This window comes from Lepidochelys kempii, chromosome 9, assembly GCF_965140285.1.
Source record: "Lepidochelys kempii isolate rLepKem1 chromosome 9, rLepKem1.hap1, whole genome shotgun sequence".
Taxonomy (NCBI): domain Eukaryota; kingdom Metazoa; phylum Chordata; order Testudines; family Cheloniidae; genus Lepidochelys; species Lepidochelys kempii.
Genome location: NC_136388.1, coordinates 16,836,827 through 16,852,866, shown reverse-complemented (window position 1 = coordinate 16,852,866; position 16,040 = coordinate 16,836,827). Strand labels below are relative to the sequence as shown.

General features: G+C 39.6%; 1 protein-coding gene across 5 annotated transcripts in view; it reads left to right on the top strand.

Annotated features, from left to right (window-relative positions):
* The window catches only part of PRKCI (protein kinase C iota), a 53,424-nt gene that overhangs the window by 27,405 nt on the left and 9,979 nt on the right, over window positions 1–16,040 (top strand). For 4 of the 5 annotated variants that reach the window (XM_073359458.2, XM_073359457.2, XM_073359456.2 and 1 more), the window contains 10 exons: window positions 13–63; window positions 2,003–2,088; window positions 4,853–4,993; window positions 6,196–6,250; window positions 8,824–8,882; window positions 9,276–9,452; window positions 9,747–9,844; window positions 11,121–11,207; window positions 12,979–13,114; window positions 15,950–16,037. In XM_073359458.2, coding sequence (XP_073215559.1) covers window positions 13–63; window positions 2,003–2,088; window positions 4,853–4,993; window positions 6,196–6,250; window positions 8,824–8,882; window positions 9,276–9,452; window positions 9,747–9,844; window positions 11,121–11,207; window positions 12,979–13,114; window positions 15,950–16,037 — 978 coding nt within the window. Of the gene's footprint in view, window positions 1–12; window positions 64–2,002; window positions 2,089–4,852; window positions 4,994–6,195; window positions 6,251–8,823; window positions 8,883–9,275; window positions 9,453–9,746; window positions 9,845–11,120; window positions 11,208–12,978; window positions 13,115–15,949; window positions 16,038–16,040 lie in introns of those variants that run through there. The other variant, XM_073359459.2, reaches the window with a different exon arrangement.

Genomic DNA, 16,040 nt, shown 5'->3' with positions numbered 1-16,040 from the left:
TTTACCTTACAGTGTTCCCTTGTGTACCAGAAAGGCCTGGCATGCCTTGTCCAGGAGAAGATAGTAAGTAGGCATTTTTGTAAAGGAAATACTTTCTGTAAATGGTCATTGTATGGTATCCCAGAACATACGCTGAACTGATTAAAATAGTAGCTTTTTATTTTTCCTCTTGATAAGCTTTGATATAGAACCTAAGAAATTGAAACGGAAATGTGGCTATTACTCTTCTCAACAGGCTATCCGGTTTTCCGCAAAGATGGATAGCCATGATGACTAACAGTGCTGTCCAATCTTATTAGCTGAAGTGGCCAAAAATCAAACTACGTTTCAGGCACCTTTCAGGCAGTCTCCCGTTGCTGTCTTTCAATGGACTCTGAAAACTGTATATGGTGCTGAAAATGCTTTGCAATTCAATGAAATGGTGGAAGACGGAATTACTGTTTACCTCTTAAATTATACTCTTGGGAATTCCTCGTCGTGCCAATTGAAATTAATATTTTGATTAAGATTGGATTTGCCCAGATAACTTTTTGAATGGATTATGCAGCTGAGGCTTTCCTTCCCCATGCTCCCCAATATATTTGATTTTACAATGGTTTGCATTCAACCGCTGCTCTTAAATTAAGGTTGCAGACCTGCCCATTCATCCTTGGATGTGGTCCCACCAGATCAGCTTATCATGTTCATAAGGCAGTGTGAGGAATCTTGCAGTGTTGGTATGTGACTACTTTTTCTCTGACACCACAGAAGACAAGTCTCCCAGAGGTTGGGACTTTCAAACACATTCCTACGCAGCTTACAGAAAACTAAGAGTTTCTGGTATTTTGCAATTAGCTTCCTGTGCTGAGAAAATCTCATGAGAACCAATTCAGACCTTTACAACAGAAGTAAACCCACTTGATGCAAGTTGCGTGTTTTCATCCAACATGAACTTGTTAAAATTTTTGTGCTGGAAGGCACATTGAGTTAATATTGTAGGTCTTGCTACACTCAAAGTTGTGCTGTATTTTGTCACTCCTGGATAAGAATTTACCTAATTTGTAACCACTCATGCCTCTTTGTTTTACTTGCTCCAGCTTGCCCCCTAACATGACCATTTCTTTTACATGTCAGCTTCTCCTGGACAGTTACCAATTTGCTGGTTGAATATTGTAGGTGGATCTTTGGAGTTCTTGTCACCAGTAAAGAAGTGTCATATTTTTTTTTGTCTTCCTGCGTACAGCAGTGGTTGTCAATTTATAGATTCAGTTCAGCTCCTGCTCTTGAAATTTGAGGTCATGTTACCCAAGTGTTAATTGTTAGTTCTCTACTAGTTCTTAAGAAAAGCCTCAGCTTTAACTTGGGTGCTTAAAGCTATAAAAAAGCATACTATTGGTATGAATGAAACCCATTTAAAATTTATTTGGTTTGCTTGACCATACACATGGATGATAAGTGTGACATCACTCAGATTTTTAGAAACTGGCATTCCCAAACGTAAGTGGATTTGAAAAACAACTTAAGATGCAGTTCTGTGTGGTTCAGTGTGGTCCTAATGTGGTACTGCCAGTGCAAAATGCATTGTGTGATGGCAGCTGTGGGCCTAAAATATCAGGGAATTATAGTGCAGCAAACAAAGTGTAAATCAGGGCACTCCTCTTTATTCTTTCAATTTAAATAAAATAGTTGGTTTTTTATTCAAATATTTGTAATACCTGGACAATCTCCATTCTCTTGGCTCAGTCTTGAATGCTTTTAGGCAATAGCAATTATTTGTAATTACCATCAGGGTTCGGAGGTTTTGGTTGGTGGGGGCAGCACTCACGTCAGTGAAGAGGTTTTAGAGTCCTAAATTGTAGTTTCTGTTCATGGCAAGACATTCCCATTGACATCAAATTCTGCTGGAGTAGAGACTTACAGGATTGGGCCCTTTATTTGTAAATTAGTGTATAAAGTGTCCATGAATGTGTTATGGTGTAATGTTCACACTTGCATGGATATAATTGTATTTTACTTATCTTAGAATCTATTTATCGTCGCGGTGCCCGGCGGTGGCGGAAGCTCTATTGTGCAAATGGTCATACTTTCCAAGCTAAGCGATTTAACAGGGTAAGACTTTCCATGGGTAGTTGAATGGAATGTTAAAATCTTGATGCACTGGCCTTCTCTTCTGTAGTTGTACTATTACTGCCTCCAAAGATTAAAATGTTCATTGTCTAAAGAAAATGGACTTTGCCCTCAGTGTATCAAATAAGGTGGTTCCTTTTATATAAGTTCTGATAACCAGAAAGTATACAGAAGTAACTCAAGTTTACATTTCTGGCTTCAACACCTCTCATTTCTTTGTTTATAGTGTAAGTAGTTTTTTTGGTTAATCTCTAGTATTTGGTCTTTTGATAACCCTGTGCTTTCAGTAAAATTTGCCACTTGGACTATTTAAATGTTACACACTTAAATAGGTAAATTATAACCCAAATTCACTGATTATTTTTTTTTAATCCAAAGCACACCAAAAAATTTATTATTTCAACGGTACATAACACCAATATTCTTTTAATTTTGTTTGCAGAGGTTAGATGCCAGCACTGATTTTAAATGGCTGTGAGCTGGCAGAGCACTCTGGGTACTGAGCTACCAATAGGCATTGTCACTGTTTTGAACTCTAGGAACAAACCAGTTTGAGTCACTTGTGTTACAGGGATTTCTCTTTATGGTTTACCAGTAAGAATTAAGGTGTTCAGCCAGCCCAGCCTCCATATGCTGGAGTAAGAGGAATCAAAAGTAACAAGCATGTATTTGTCATATTAACTGTAAGAAATTATTTACTTTTTAGGTACTTTTTTCAGACTTGTTTAAAACATTTAAACATGGTGTAAGAAAATCTGCAATGTGTAATGAGTAGTATTTGCATAATACAGGTCCATAGACAATATATCTTCTCCCCTTCACCACTGGACTCAAACACATGGAATTTCTCTCCAGCTCCCTCCTTGACCCTCTCCAAGTCTGGTTTCTGCTCTTTGTTCCACTGAAGCAGCTCTTTCCAAAGTCTCTTGAGTGACCTCTAACTAGCCGCCTCTATGGTTGTTTGTCCCCAGTTGCTTTGTTAGTGTTCATTTTGTGGATTGTCCTCTTCCTGTTTCTATCAGTGAGTATTGCCCAAAGCTCAGTTTGTGAGGCCCTCCTACACACACCTCTAAGTGTACTGAAACTGCTGCTTATGTTAATAGCTTTATTACTACCTTGTGCTCCTCATCTATTATACCCATTTAACTCCTGGGGGAATACTTCACCAAAAATAATTCTGCACACAATATTTTAAAATTCTGCATATTTTGTTTGTCAAAATAACACAATATAATGTCAGTTTCAATTATTTTGGTAATTTATTTCAGAATACCTGTCAACAAATAGGTCTGTAATAATACAGACAACAAAAATTCAGGAAATGCTTTTTGACAGTTTCCTTACTAGACATATTAATACAGAACTTTGAGTAGTAATTCCTTTAAACTGTAGTACAGAAACGTATTTCCTGCACCCCTCAAAAGCAGTGCAAAGGGAGTCAAGGATAATGAAAGAGCTAAGGGAGCAGAGTTGCCAATTTTCTGTTTGCAGAAAGCCGAAAATCCTTGTCCCACCCCTTCTTCAAGGCCCCGCCCTCTGTTCACTTCTTCTCCTCCCCCACCCCCAGTCACTCACTCATTTTCACCAGACTGGGGAAGGGGGTTGGGGTGCAAGAGGAGGTGAGGGCTCTGGCTAGGGGTGTGGTCCCTGGGATGGGGCCAGAGATGAGGGGTGCAGGAGGGGGCTAGGAGTTGGGGCTGAGGGGTTGTGTAGGAGGGGGCTCCAGGCTAGGGCAGGGGGTTGGGGTGTGGAAGGAGGTATGGGCTGGGGGTGTAGGCTCCAGAGTGGGGCCAGAAATGAGGGGTTCAGGGTGCAGGCTGGGGCAGCAGATTGGGGTGCAGGAGGGGGTGAGGGCTCTAGGGTGGGGCCTGGGATGAGGGGTTTGGAGTAGTAGGGGGCTCTGGGCTGGGGCAGAGGGGGTTCAGGGTGTGGGAGGGGGCTCCAGGCTGGGGCAAGGTGTTGGAGTACAGGAGGAGATGTGGGCTTTGGGAGCAAGTTTGGGTGTAGGACAGGGCTGAGGTCTGGGGCAGGGGGTTGAGGTGTTGGAGGGGGTTTAGGGTGTGGGCTCCGGGCAGTGTTTACTTCAGGCAGCTCCCATAAACTGCCAGCATCTTCCTCTGTCTCCTAAGCATAGTGGTGCAGAATTCCTCCAGGACTATCACTTGTTTTCTCTTGTCATATACATAGATTGAAAGCAATTTGTTGCAGAGACCATCTTTTTTTAAGGGTACAGTGGCAAGTATGATGGGGTCCTGATTGACGTTTGTGTTCTACTGCAGAGGTTCCCAACCTTTTTCTTTCTGAGCCCCCTTCCCTCCTGCCCCACAATGTGCTATAAAAACTCCACTGCCCACCTGTCATAACTATTTATTTTTTTCTGCATATAAATGTCAGGGCCAGTGTCAGGGGTAGCTAGCAGGGCAGTTGCCCTGAGCCCCATCCCATAGGGGCCCCCACAAAGCTACATTGCTCAGGCTTCTGCTTCAGCCCTGGTTGCAGGACTCAGGGCCCCGGGCTTCAGCCCCATGCAGTGGGGCTTAGGCTTTCTGTCCTGGGCCCCAGCAAGTCTAATGCTGGCCCTGCTTGGCAGACCCCCTGAAATCTGCTCACAGCCCCCCCGCGGAGGCCTGGACTCCTGGTTGAGAACCACTGTTCTACTGTAATATAAACAATGAAAATGCTGCTGGTTGTTTTCCTGTTTCTAGTGTTTATTTTTAATCTGAATTTTGTTGATTTGTCATCTTAGCGAGCTCATTGTGCCATCTGCACTGACCGAATTTGGGGCCTGGGGCGTCAGGGATATAAATGTATCAACTGTAAACTCCTTGTTCACAAGAAGTGCCACAAACTAGTCAACATTGAATGTGGCCGCCACGCACTACAACCAGTAAGTGAAATTATCTAGTAACTATTCTGAAATAAAACTTCATAGCATAGTGGAATGGTAACTAGGGAAATGGTCCCCAAACTCTGCAATGCTGAGGACCTTAGTGGCAATTGGACAGGAGCCTGATACCTGCACCCAACTTGCATATCTGTGTATCAAAAATAAATGTACATCCCTGCCTGTTGCTTGTATCTGTATTTATTTAATTGATGCTACTTGTATAATGCTCTACATCTTCAAATGCCATAGGGGAAAAAAATATGGTTCCTCACATATCACTATTGAGTGGGAAAGTAGGTCTCCAATTTTACAGATGGGAAAATCTGAGGCACAGAAGTTGCAGTTTGGCCAAAGCCACACAGCAAGTCAACTATGTTTAGCCCATAATATCATAACTAGGATTACCTGTCAGACATCATCAAAACATTGCAGATCAGTTTGTCTTCACCCTGCAATTAAAAAGGAGACAACTACAGCCACATCTTAAGAATTCAACAGGCTGTATTTTGGGCATCCCTGAACTAGTCAAATGACTAGTAAGGCCATTTGAACTTTTCTTGTCTATCCCATTCCCACTGCTCTATTTTTTCTCTACTGGAGTAGATTGCTATTTCAGTATCTGTCTGAAGTATGAATAAATCTGGATCTATGTAGAATTAATAGAATAGTTCCAAAATAGTTGCCGCCTTCATGCATTTCTGATATACTTTTTTTTATAGTGAGGATAATTAACCATTCAAACAATTTATCAAGATTCATTGTAGATTCTTCATCACTGACCATTTTTAAATCAAGAGTGGATTTTTTTCCTAAAATATATGGTCTTGGAATTATTTTGAGGATGTTCTATGGCTTGTGTGAACAAGAGATCAGAGTAGATCACAATGGTCCCTTGTGCAATCTGTGATAACTATTTGAATTATGCCAATATGGATGCTGCTTAGTCTAACTTTTAAATTTTAACTAGAATATGTTAATCAGATAACGATCATATATGATAGTCTGGGTTTTTTTAAGTAAAATGTGAAAGGAATAGGAACTGGAGTCCCCTAGTTAAACTTGGCTCTGTCTAAAAAGGAGTCTGAGTCTCGGACTTAAAGGGACAAATGCCTCTGCTCTTCCATTTTCAGTCCTAAAGATATAGTTAATTGTTACAAACTCTAATAGGCAAGAAATGAACCATTACTGTGAACATTTTGTAGGAGCCTGTAATACCTATGGATCAGTCATCAGTGCACCCAGATAACATAGAACCAGGTAAGATGAATGAATAAATGTATTTTTATATAAAGTTTCTGCAATTTCAAGTACTTTAACTCTGAAATAATATATTAATTCAGTTTAATTATGATTTGTTAAATAATTTAAAACATTGCATGTGAACAAACAGAATAATTTTATGTAGTGTTGTTGTTGCCATGTTGATCCCAAGATATTAAAGACACAAGGTAGGTGAGGTAATATTTTTTTTTATTGGACTAACTTCTGTTGGTGAGAGACAAGCTTTCAGGCTACACAGAGTTCTTCCTCAGGTATGGGAAAGGTACTTAGGGATTGTCTTCATGTACAGCAGCACAGCTACACCAGTGCACCTGCACCACTGTAGCGCTTTAGTGAAGATGCTACTATGCCTATGGGAAAGTTTCTCCCGTCAGCGTAGTTAATCCATCTCCCTGAGAGGTGGTAGCTATGCTGACAGGAGCAGCTCTCCCATCAACATAGCACGGTCTACACAGGGGGTTATGTTGTATAACTACATTGCACAGGGGTATGGATTTTTCACATGCCTGAGCGAAGTAGTTATACCGATTATAGGTCTGTAGTGTAGAGCTGGCCTTAGAATGTTACAACTAAATACAAGATCAAACAGATAGTGTAGCATAAGTAGTTAGGACATATTCTAAGGGACCACTGAAGGTGAAGTGGCCTATTAACACCCCTGTAGTCATAGGACAAAAAAGGAGAGTTAACTGGTTACAGGTTGTTGCAATAAACCATAAATCTGCTGTCTTAAGACCATACTTTTTTTTTTAAAGCATCTAGCAAAGTTATGAATTTAAGCTCCCAGGCTTGTCTTTTGAAAGTGTTGTGCAGGCTTTCCACTCAGGATGAGGCCTGATAAGTCAGAGTGATCAATTTCTGAATTGTTCACCCACTTAGGTGATATGGTGTGTGTTGTCTTTTATCATTTCCTGTGATAGTTCATTTGAGATCAGTGACTGTTTGGTTTTACCCAAATAGTTGTTGTTGGGGCATTTAGTGCACTGGATGAGGTATGTCATGTTGTGATAGGCATGTGTAGGACCCATGGAAGGTGTGTTGGGGGTGGTGGTGATCATTGTAGCAGTGGAGATGTCTGCGGGTTTTGCATCTGTTCTGGCAGGGCCTGGTGCAGCTTTGACTTAGTGTGTCCTGGTCTGTGGAGAGCTTGCTTCTGATGAGGTTGGGGCATTGTTTGAAGGCCAGAAGAGGAGGTTCAGAAAAGATTTTTTTTTTTCAGGATGGGATTCCCATCATATATGGGTTTTAGCTATTTGATTTCCCCATATGGGTTCAAGTGTGGGGTGGAAGGTGACAACTAGGGGTGTGCATTCGGAGGGGTTTTTTATTTCTGAATTGAAGCAGGTTGTCTTGGGGTATTTCGGTGGAGTGTCCTTGTTTTTGGTAAAGGTAGTTTTGAGTGTATTAAGGTGTATTCCCTGGATTTTCTCCTCAGAGCATATTCTGTGGTATGAGTGCCTGGGTGTAGATAACCGATTTCTTGGTATGTTTGGGTTGGTTACTGGCTCTGTGAAGGTAGGTCTGGTGATCTGAGGGTTTCTTGTATATAGCTGTCTGTATGGTTCCATTGTTGAAGCTCACTGAGTTTTCCAAGAACTTGATGCTAGTGTGGGAGTGTTCCAGAGAGAGTTTAGTGGATGTGTGGTGGTGCTTGAAGTTGTGGTGGAAATTTGAGGGTGTTTGTCATCTATCCAGAGCACAAAAATATCATCCATGTATATCAGGTGTATCACTGGCTTCATGGTACATTTGTGTGAGCTTGTAGTCTGATACCTGATGGGGACCCCATTTTGAAAAGCTAAGGAAAACATCCCTTACTCTCTTCTGTTTAGGGAAAGAGGCCTGTTTTTAAGCCTGTTTATTTAATGCACATGCACAGATCTTTGTACTACACCTTAATCTCCTATCCTGCTGTTCAAATCAAAAGTTTAAAGATGGAGAACAAATATTTCCCCATGTTTTAGGTTTACACCTCTCTGTAAATAGGGTAGCTCTTCAAAAGAATGTGGTGGGTGTGATTTGATTTCTACAAAAATAGAGAGAGAATAAAGTTAACTAGTAGTTAGCATCATGGCAATGTCTTTTATACAAAAATCAAGTTGGAGGGGTATCTAAGTAGGAATAGTAATCTTCACTTTCAAACTTGGATCTAGTCACTATTCTTACCAGTAAAACCAGAATTTAACAGATGCTCCATCTTTTTCTCTCTTTACCATTCTCTGTCTTCAGAAATCACTGCATGAGATCAGCCCAGATAATGCAAGCTACCCTATGTTTTAGAGATTCAAATTTTTAACTTGGAGTCTTGTATTAATTATGAATGAGAGATTCTTCAACAATGTGGTGGTGAAATAGTGTCCAAAGCTTTTTAGCTGGTAAACCAACTTTTAAATCAATATACTCTATTTTTCTTAGAATATTTGCTGAAATCTTTTCTGCTACACTGTAATCCTCTATTTTTGTGCACGGAAGTTTAAAAAATAGAGAATATCTGTCTGTCTTTCATTTAATAGAGTGAACACCTTCATTTTTTTTGCTTGTTCTTTTAGTGATTCCATATAATCCTTCTAGTCATGAGAGCTTGGACCATGTTGGTGAAGAAAAAGAGGTAAAGTGTTTTAGAGCAGTACACCTAACTATTCAAAGGTCTGGAAACGTATATCAGTACTAACTTTAAAATCTTAGCACAAAGCGACCTACATACAGATTACCTAATTTATCTCATGTGCAAACTCAAGTTAGTCTACACAAAGTTTGTGTTTAGACACAGAATTCAATATGCAGGAAAAACTTCAATATGAAACTGAAAGGAGAGATTAAGCATTTTAATCTACAAAGCTGTTCTTTAATAATTATCCCCCCACCCCCCTTTTTATTACTGCTGCAGCACAGTAAATAAGCTATTTGAACCCCCAATATTAAAAAAAAAAAAATCTGCAGTTACCAATATATTATTATAATGGCAAGGTTGCTTAGTTGTGTTTAAAATCTTTATTTATAGGCGATGAGTATTAGAGAAAGTGGCAAACCTTCCTCCAGTCTGGGCCTTCAAGATTTTGATCTGCTCCGAGTTATAGGAAGAGGTAGTTATGCTAAAGTGCTACTGGTTCGATTAAAGAAAACTGAACGCATTTATGCAATGAAGGTTGTGAAAAAAGAACTAGTTAATGATGATGAGGTAAGCAATGTTTCTATCAGTGGACTAAATAATACTTCATTTAGAAAGAACTTGCACACAGTACCCGTAAGAACTAGATTTTCAACCGTACTATAATCACACTATATATTATGCATAAGGCTGCAAGTTTGTCATGGAGGTAAATTGATACAAGTCTGTCTTAATTTATCCTGAAACTAGATGCAAGATGTAAACATTTCAGTGTGTCTGACTGATACAGTTTTAAATAGTATTTGACCTAAGAAATGCAAAGAAGAACATTGTTTTCTAAGCTTGCGATGTTTTTATAAATAGGATATTGATTGGGTACAGACGGAAAAACACGTCTTTGAACAGGCTTCAAATCATCCTTTCCTTGTTGGACTACACTCTTGCTTCCAGACAGAAAGCAGGTAAGGTCAGAAACTATTTGACACTTCATGATATTTTTCATACTGGTAGGTATCCCAAAGGGCTATCCAAATACTGAATGCAGAATAATTACTAAAAACTATAGCACCATAAATGTCTGTGGTGTTTTGTAAACAAAAGGATTCTGAGAAGAAGGGAATTTGAAGGAGGGATGTTTCCTTCCTTGAAGAAAGAAACTGTCCTAAGCATAGGAGACAGTATGATAGAAGAAAAAGCCCAATATGGGAGAAAAGAAGTAGGAACATAGAGAATGAGAGGGAGTATGAAGAAATGAGAACAGATGTAATGTGTGGGGGGGGGGATGATGATGTTACATGGGGCCTCGAAGAGGGAAAGGAGCTTGAATATGATGCTGTTAAATAGGAAATGAATGAAGGAATTCAAAAAGGAGTGGTGAGGTGGCAGGAGAGATTACTTTAGTAGTGGTATTTGATAGCTTGGATATGAGAGAGAAGGTTAAAAATAATAAAGGCAAAAGATGGCCAAGATGGCTTAAGCAGCAAGGATAGTGAGAAAATTGCATTTTGTTTATGTTGTATTAGAGGGACCTTGTCGGAGACTGGATATATGAGTGAGAAGTCAAATACAACACTGGATAAATGAAGGATAGTTGGGTTGTCAGTGATGGAAATCATGAGGAAACATAAGTTCAGCTTTAAAGTTTGTGATAACTTTTGAGATGTGTCAGGCAATGAGAGGCACAGCTGGACTAAATGGTGGGATTGGGTGTATGGAGGTCGATTTGGGAACCATTCACAATTGGGCGTGGGTAGTTCAGACAGAGCATTGATTGTTCAGTGGTAGGATTCTTAATTCAAAAGGAATTACTTTGGGAACGCTCTACAGGAGGTCAGACTGGATGCTCACAATGTTCCCTTCTGGCCTTGGAATCTATAGAATTGTTTTTGTATAACACCTATAAATGTTGTTAAAGAAAGTTAGAAATCCTGGTGGTTTGGGAGAATGGGAAGAGTTAATTACCTTCCTTTAGTAATAAAGGAAGCCCCAGGACAAATTCTGTTTGTTTGGCTGTTGAGAGAGGCCCTGAAATATGGAGACATGAACATAAGATGTTGGAATGGGAGTAATCCATTCTAATCCATATTCTGAGAGAGAGAGAGAAGGAGAATCCTTGCTAGACCCTTTCAGTCCTTCTGTTCAGAAGTTATCAAGCTCCAAGAACTGTGAGGGTAAAAAAGATCAAATGAAAAGTTGAAACAATCAATTTTTGCATTAATATACCTTTGTGTGTTTCAGATTATTTTTTGTGATAGAGTACGTAAATGGAGGTGATTTAATGTTTCATATGCAGCGGCAGAGGAAACTGCCCGAGGAGCATGCCAGGTATGTTTAATCTGAGAGAATATTGTTCGCATGAAATCTGTTTCTGACATGATGCAGCAGTGCAAAGTTTGTTGACACTGGCCTCCCAACTCTTGTATCCTCCAAATGGAAAGGAGCTAAGAGATGGCGATATTTGTCAAAAAAAATTCTACTTTTTCTGTTAGATGAGTGCCTATAAGTAGCTATTTAATTTTTAGTGCTTTAAGCTACAGATACCTTTTAAATTCAGAATAAAGACCGTAATATTAACCAGAAGTCCTGTTCACACTAGAATCACCCTGAAGTCTAAAGAGTGACTTTGTAATTTTAAATTACAGAGAATAGAATTGGAGAAATGTAGTGCTGAAAAGGACCTTGAGAGGTCATCTAGTCCAGCCCCCTATGCTGAGGCAGGACCCAGTAAACCTAGATCACATCTGTTTGTCCAGCCTGTTCTTAAAAACCTCCAAAGATGGGGATTTCACAACCTCCCTTGGAAACCTATTCCAGTGCTTAACTAATTTTAAAATTACATAGTTTTCCCTAATATCTAACCTCAATCTCAATTACTACTTGTCCTATCTTCAGTGGACACTGAGAACAGTCAATCATCGTCGTCTTTGTAACAGTCTTCAAATATGTTAAGAGCTATCATCCACTCCCCCTTTGTGTTTCTTTTCTCAAGACTAAACATACCCATTTTTTAACCTCCTCTCTTACATCAGATTTGTCTAAACCTTATCGGTTTTTTGCTCTGCTCTGGGCTCTCTCCAATTTGTCCACATCACTCCTAAAGTGTGATGCCCAGAATTGGACACAGTAGTGCAGGTAAGACCTCATCAGTTCCAAGTGGAGCGTGACAATTACTTTGTCTCTTAAACCCCTGAATATTAGCCTTTTCTGCAACTGCATCACGTTGTTGACTCTCATTCAGTTTGTGATGCACTGATTCTCAGATCCTTTTCACAGTACTATCACCTAGCCAGTTATTCCCCATTTTGTAGTTGTGCATTTGATTTTTTTTTTCCCCTTTCTATGTGAAGTACATTGCACCTGTCTATTGAATTTCATCTTACTTATTTCGGATCAATTCTCTATTTGTCAATGTCATTTTGAATTCTAATCCTGTCCTCCAAACTGCTAGCAACTGCTCCCAGCTTCATATAATCTTCAGATGTTACGTGTGTACTCTCCACCTTATTATCCAAGTCACTAATGAAAATATTGAATAGTACCAGACCCAGAACTGACCCCAGTGGGTCCCACTCAGTACACCCTCCCAGTTTAACAGTGTACCATATAGATTGTATATTGATAACAGTTAAATAAAGAGGGGTGTGTGTGTGTGTGTATGTATATATAAACCTTCCTAACTTCCATCTCTGCAAACTACTTCTGTGATCTGAGGGTTCAACTGAGTTCTTTCTATTTATGTATCATCACTACTAAGAAAATTCTTCAGCCCCAATTTACATCTGTGCAGCTTCAGTGGGGTCACAAGTGTGACTGAGGTCAGACTTTGTCACTGCAGCATGAAGTTGGTGAACAATTCTGATGTGCAAAAAGGAATAGAATCCTATTCTCTCTTAGATGTATTGGCTCTGCAGGGCTATCAGCAGTGAACGTACTTTTGCACTTATAAGCATCTATGACTGAATAAACAGTATTGGTTTTCAGAGTAGAATTACACGAAGGACACTTTATTGCTGCACTATTTATTATGCTGTAGTTGTAAATCTGTTTTGAAAAACTGAGGGACCTTGTGTCATCAATGTATCTTACTTCATTCTAGGTTTTATTCTGCAGAAATCAGTCTAGCATTGAACTATCTTCATGAGCGAGGGATAATCTACAGAGACTTGAAACTGGACAATGTGTTACTGGATTCTGAGGGGCACATAAAACTCACAGACTATGGCATGTGCAAGGTGAGGGAGAATTATTTCCAAATAGATAAAATGTGAAACTTCTTGCTTGGCTACCTTGTAACTTATGGTAGCTTATTAACTGACTAAGTCTGTTATCAACTTATATACAGCTCATGTGGAAACAAAAGGCTTTATCCCATCTGAAATTAAAAGGAGGAAGGAAGAACAAGAAATGCTGAACTACTCAGATGTGTAAACACTCCTGCCTACAATCCACTGTATATTGGGATCTAAAGCTAATCGCAGAATGTAGCAGGATAAAATAATAAACTGAAAATGGAAAAACACAAAATGAGCGTATTACCCCAACTCTCTGGCTGTGAATGTTTCAGCCTTGTGTTACTTTAAACAGATGAACCCGAACACATTAATTCTATGTACACGCAGATGGGAGTAACAGCTTCCTGTGTCTCCTAGCCAGGAGATGTGTCCACTCAGTCTTCTGAGAATGGGAAAGAAGTCCAGTTCTATAAAGGGCCTTGGCCGCCTCTCCCATATCCCAGCATGCCCCAGCCCAAACAGAAGGAACAGCCTTTTGATACCTGTCTCGGAGGCAGGTTAGGAGCAAGGCCTTTTCTAAAATGGTCATCACTGGGCTGCTGAGCGTTGCTTCCGCACCACAAGAGAACTGCCTTGCTTAGTTTTTCCCCACATCTTCCAGAGGAGTTAAATATTCAGACCAGACTGAAGATAATTCCAGGGAAAAAAATTAAGGCACTACTTCGCTTACAGGCAAAGCAGACAGTAAGGTATGCTTGGGCTACAGAATGAGGATAACAATTCTTTCAGACACTGAGGGGAGAGAGAGGTCTCATCCTAAAAATAGCCACGGAAAATAGGTCATGTAAGGAATATCAGCATGTTTCTTAAAGACTGCGTTACTCTCCCCTTTCCAAAATAGCATTGTCCACTTTCATGCTGTGGATGTAATACTGAAACATGAACTTGTCTTTGCTTGTTGTGCACTTTTCAGTTGTAAGCTGGTTGTTGGGCACTGGAGAAAAATAAGTTGCATAGCAGATGCTTGCCAGGGAAATACAATCACAACTTGTGTGTGGAATTCAGCTTTCAAAATGGTCTAGTTTACTTCTGATTTAAATGATGTTCTTATAAAATGCTTAGGATTGAAAGTCTGCGTCTGCTTGCATGAATTCACTCATTCAATTAAAATGATTGGCAATTAGAATTTCCTCATTGACCACCATTCTGGGTCCATTCCCCTAAACTGGATCCTCATCTCAGAAAGTTTTATTTGTGCTTTTCAGGTGCTTCAGTTTTACAGGGTAGAGCATTCAAGTTTCAGCTATCTTATTAAAGGCCAGGAATGGAGCTCTGCATATGTGCCACTTAAGCTGGGCTCAGTGTCTGTGTTTTTCAGGGAGGAGTAAGAACTACATTGTCTTAAACATAGTGTTAAAAGCTTTTAAGCATTTTGTCATTCCAAATCCATGGCAGTTTATAAAAAAGTGTTTTTTGGCTGCCTAATCATTGTTTATGGGGAATGTCTCTTTCTGTAGTGGGTCTATTTAATGTATAGAGAAGCAAGTTTTCAGTCTTAGGGTCTTTCCTTAAGGTTATTGGATGCCCAAATAGCCATGGCAGCAAAAAACACCCTATCCATATGTCATTGACCAGAGGATTGTGCTTCAATCTATTGGACAGAAATCTGGACATGGCAATCAGAGCTGTTGCTTTCAAAATCCTGAAAAAACACTACTTTTTTCCTTTTTGTTGTTTTTCCTTGGGGGAAAAAAGGGCTTTATGAAGTGAAACCCAACATGCTATGACTTAATGCCATACAGTTATTCATTAAAGGTAAAAATGCTCACACTTTCTGAAACAAAACATAGTTCCCAGTCTATTAACTAGTTAGATCTGCCACTCTGCTGTATCAGCCCTTGGATACCAGTACTTTTCTATTTACTTGTTCAGGCAGTAGGCTGTTAGTGCCACCCAAATCAAGACAAATGTGCTAAAAGCACACTGTTGCAGAACTGGCTGGAGAACAGTGCAGGTGTTTTTAAAACAGTCAAAATTCTGAATTCAATGGTGGTGTGGTCAGGAACGTCACGTCTACGATTTCCCACCATTTTGATGCAACCAATTGTGATACACCACTTCTGCAAACAAAGGTTTGGGATAGGAATCTGGAGTCTGTTTTAAATGCTTTAAAAACAAACAAAAAAAAACTCGTTACTTTCCCTCAGCCATACTTCAACATCTTCTACCTGTCCTGGGCTTAACCTCTGACCTTCATTGTTGGGATCAGTCATGTTGGCTAGTAATAGGAACAGAAGCTTCTCTGAATTGTGTTGTCTGTCATTTTGTGGTTTTTAGCTTTTTAGGTTAGATGAAGCCAGATTTCCACTGACACTGCAATTGCTTTAAATTGTTTTAGATCTGTGTGGTGCCTTGCATGTCATGGGAAAGCACTGCAATCCATTATACCTTAAACACACATTTCTGACTGGTAATTAAGATAGTGTTGCCTAAAACATGATTTGGTTTTTTAATGCATTCAACATAGTGTTTTTGTAACTTAAACATCTAGTGTTTTAGAAAGGGAATATTTAATTTCATTCTTTGACCATTATTAGAAAACAGTGACAGGTGCAATGAAGACAGAGCTTTTCTTAGTGCACTGTACACTCTGCATACAGATCTATTTTTATCGAAGAAATGCATGTAATCTGCATACAAAGCACTATATAAGTCTAGTAACTTATTTTGGTATGGGTCACTACACAAAGTATAGTTGTTTTATATAGTAAACAGAAGTAATTTTTAGCAAATGGTATAAAACTTTCCCCTCTGTTTTTCCTTTCCTTTTTTTAGGAAGGATTAAGGCCTGGAGACACAACCAGCACTTTCTGTGGAACTCCCAACTATATTGCTCCTGAGATTTTGCGAGGAGAAGATTATGGTA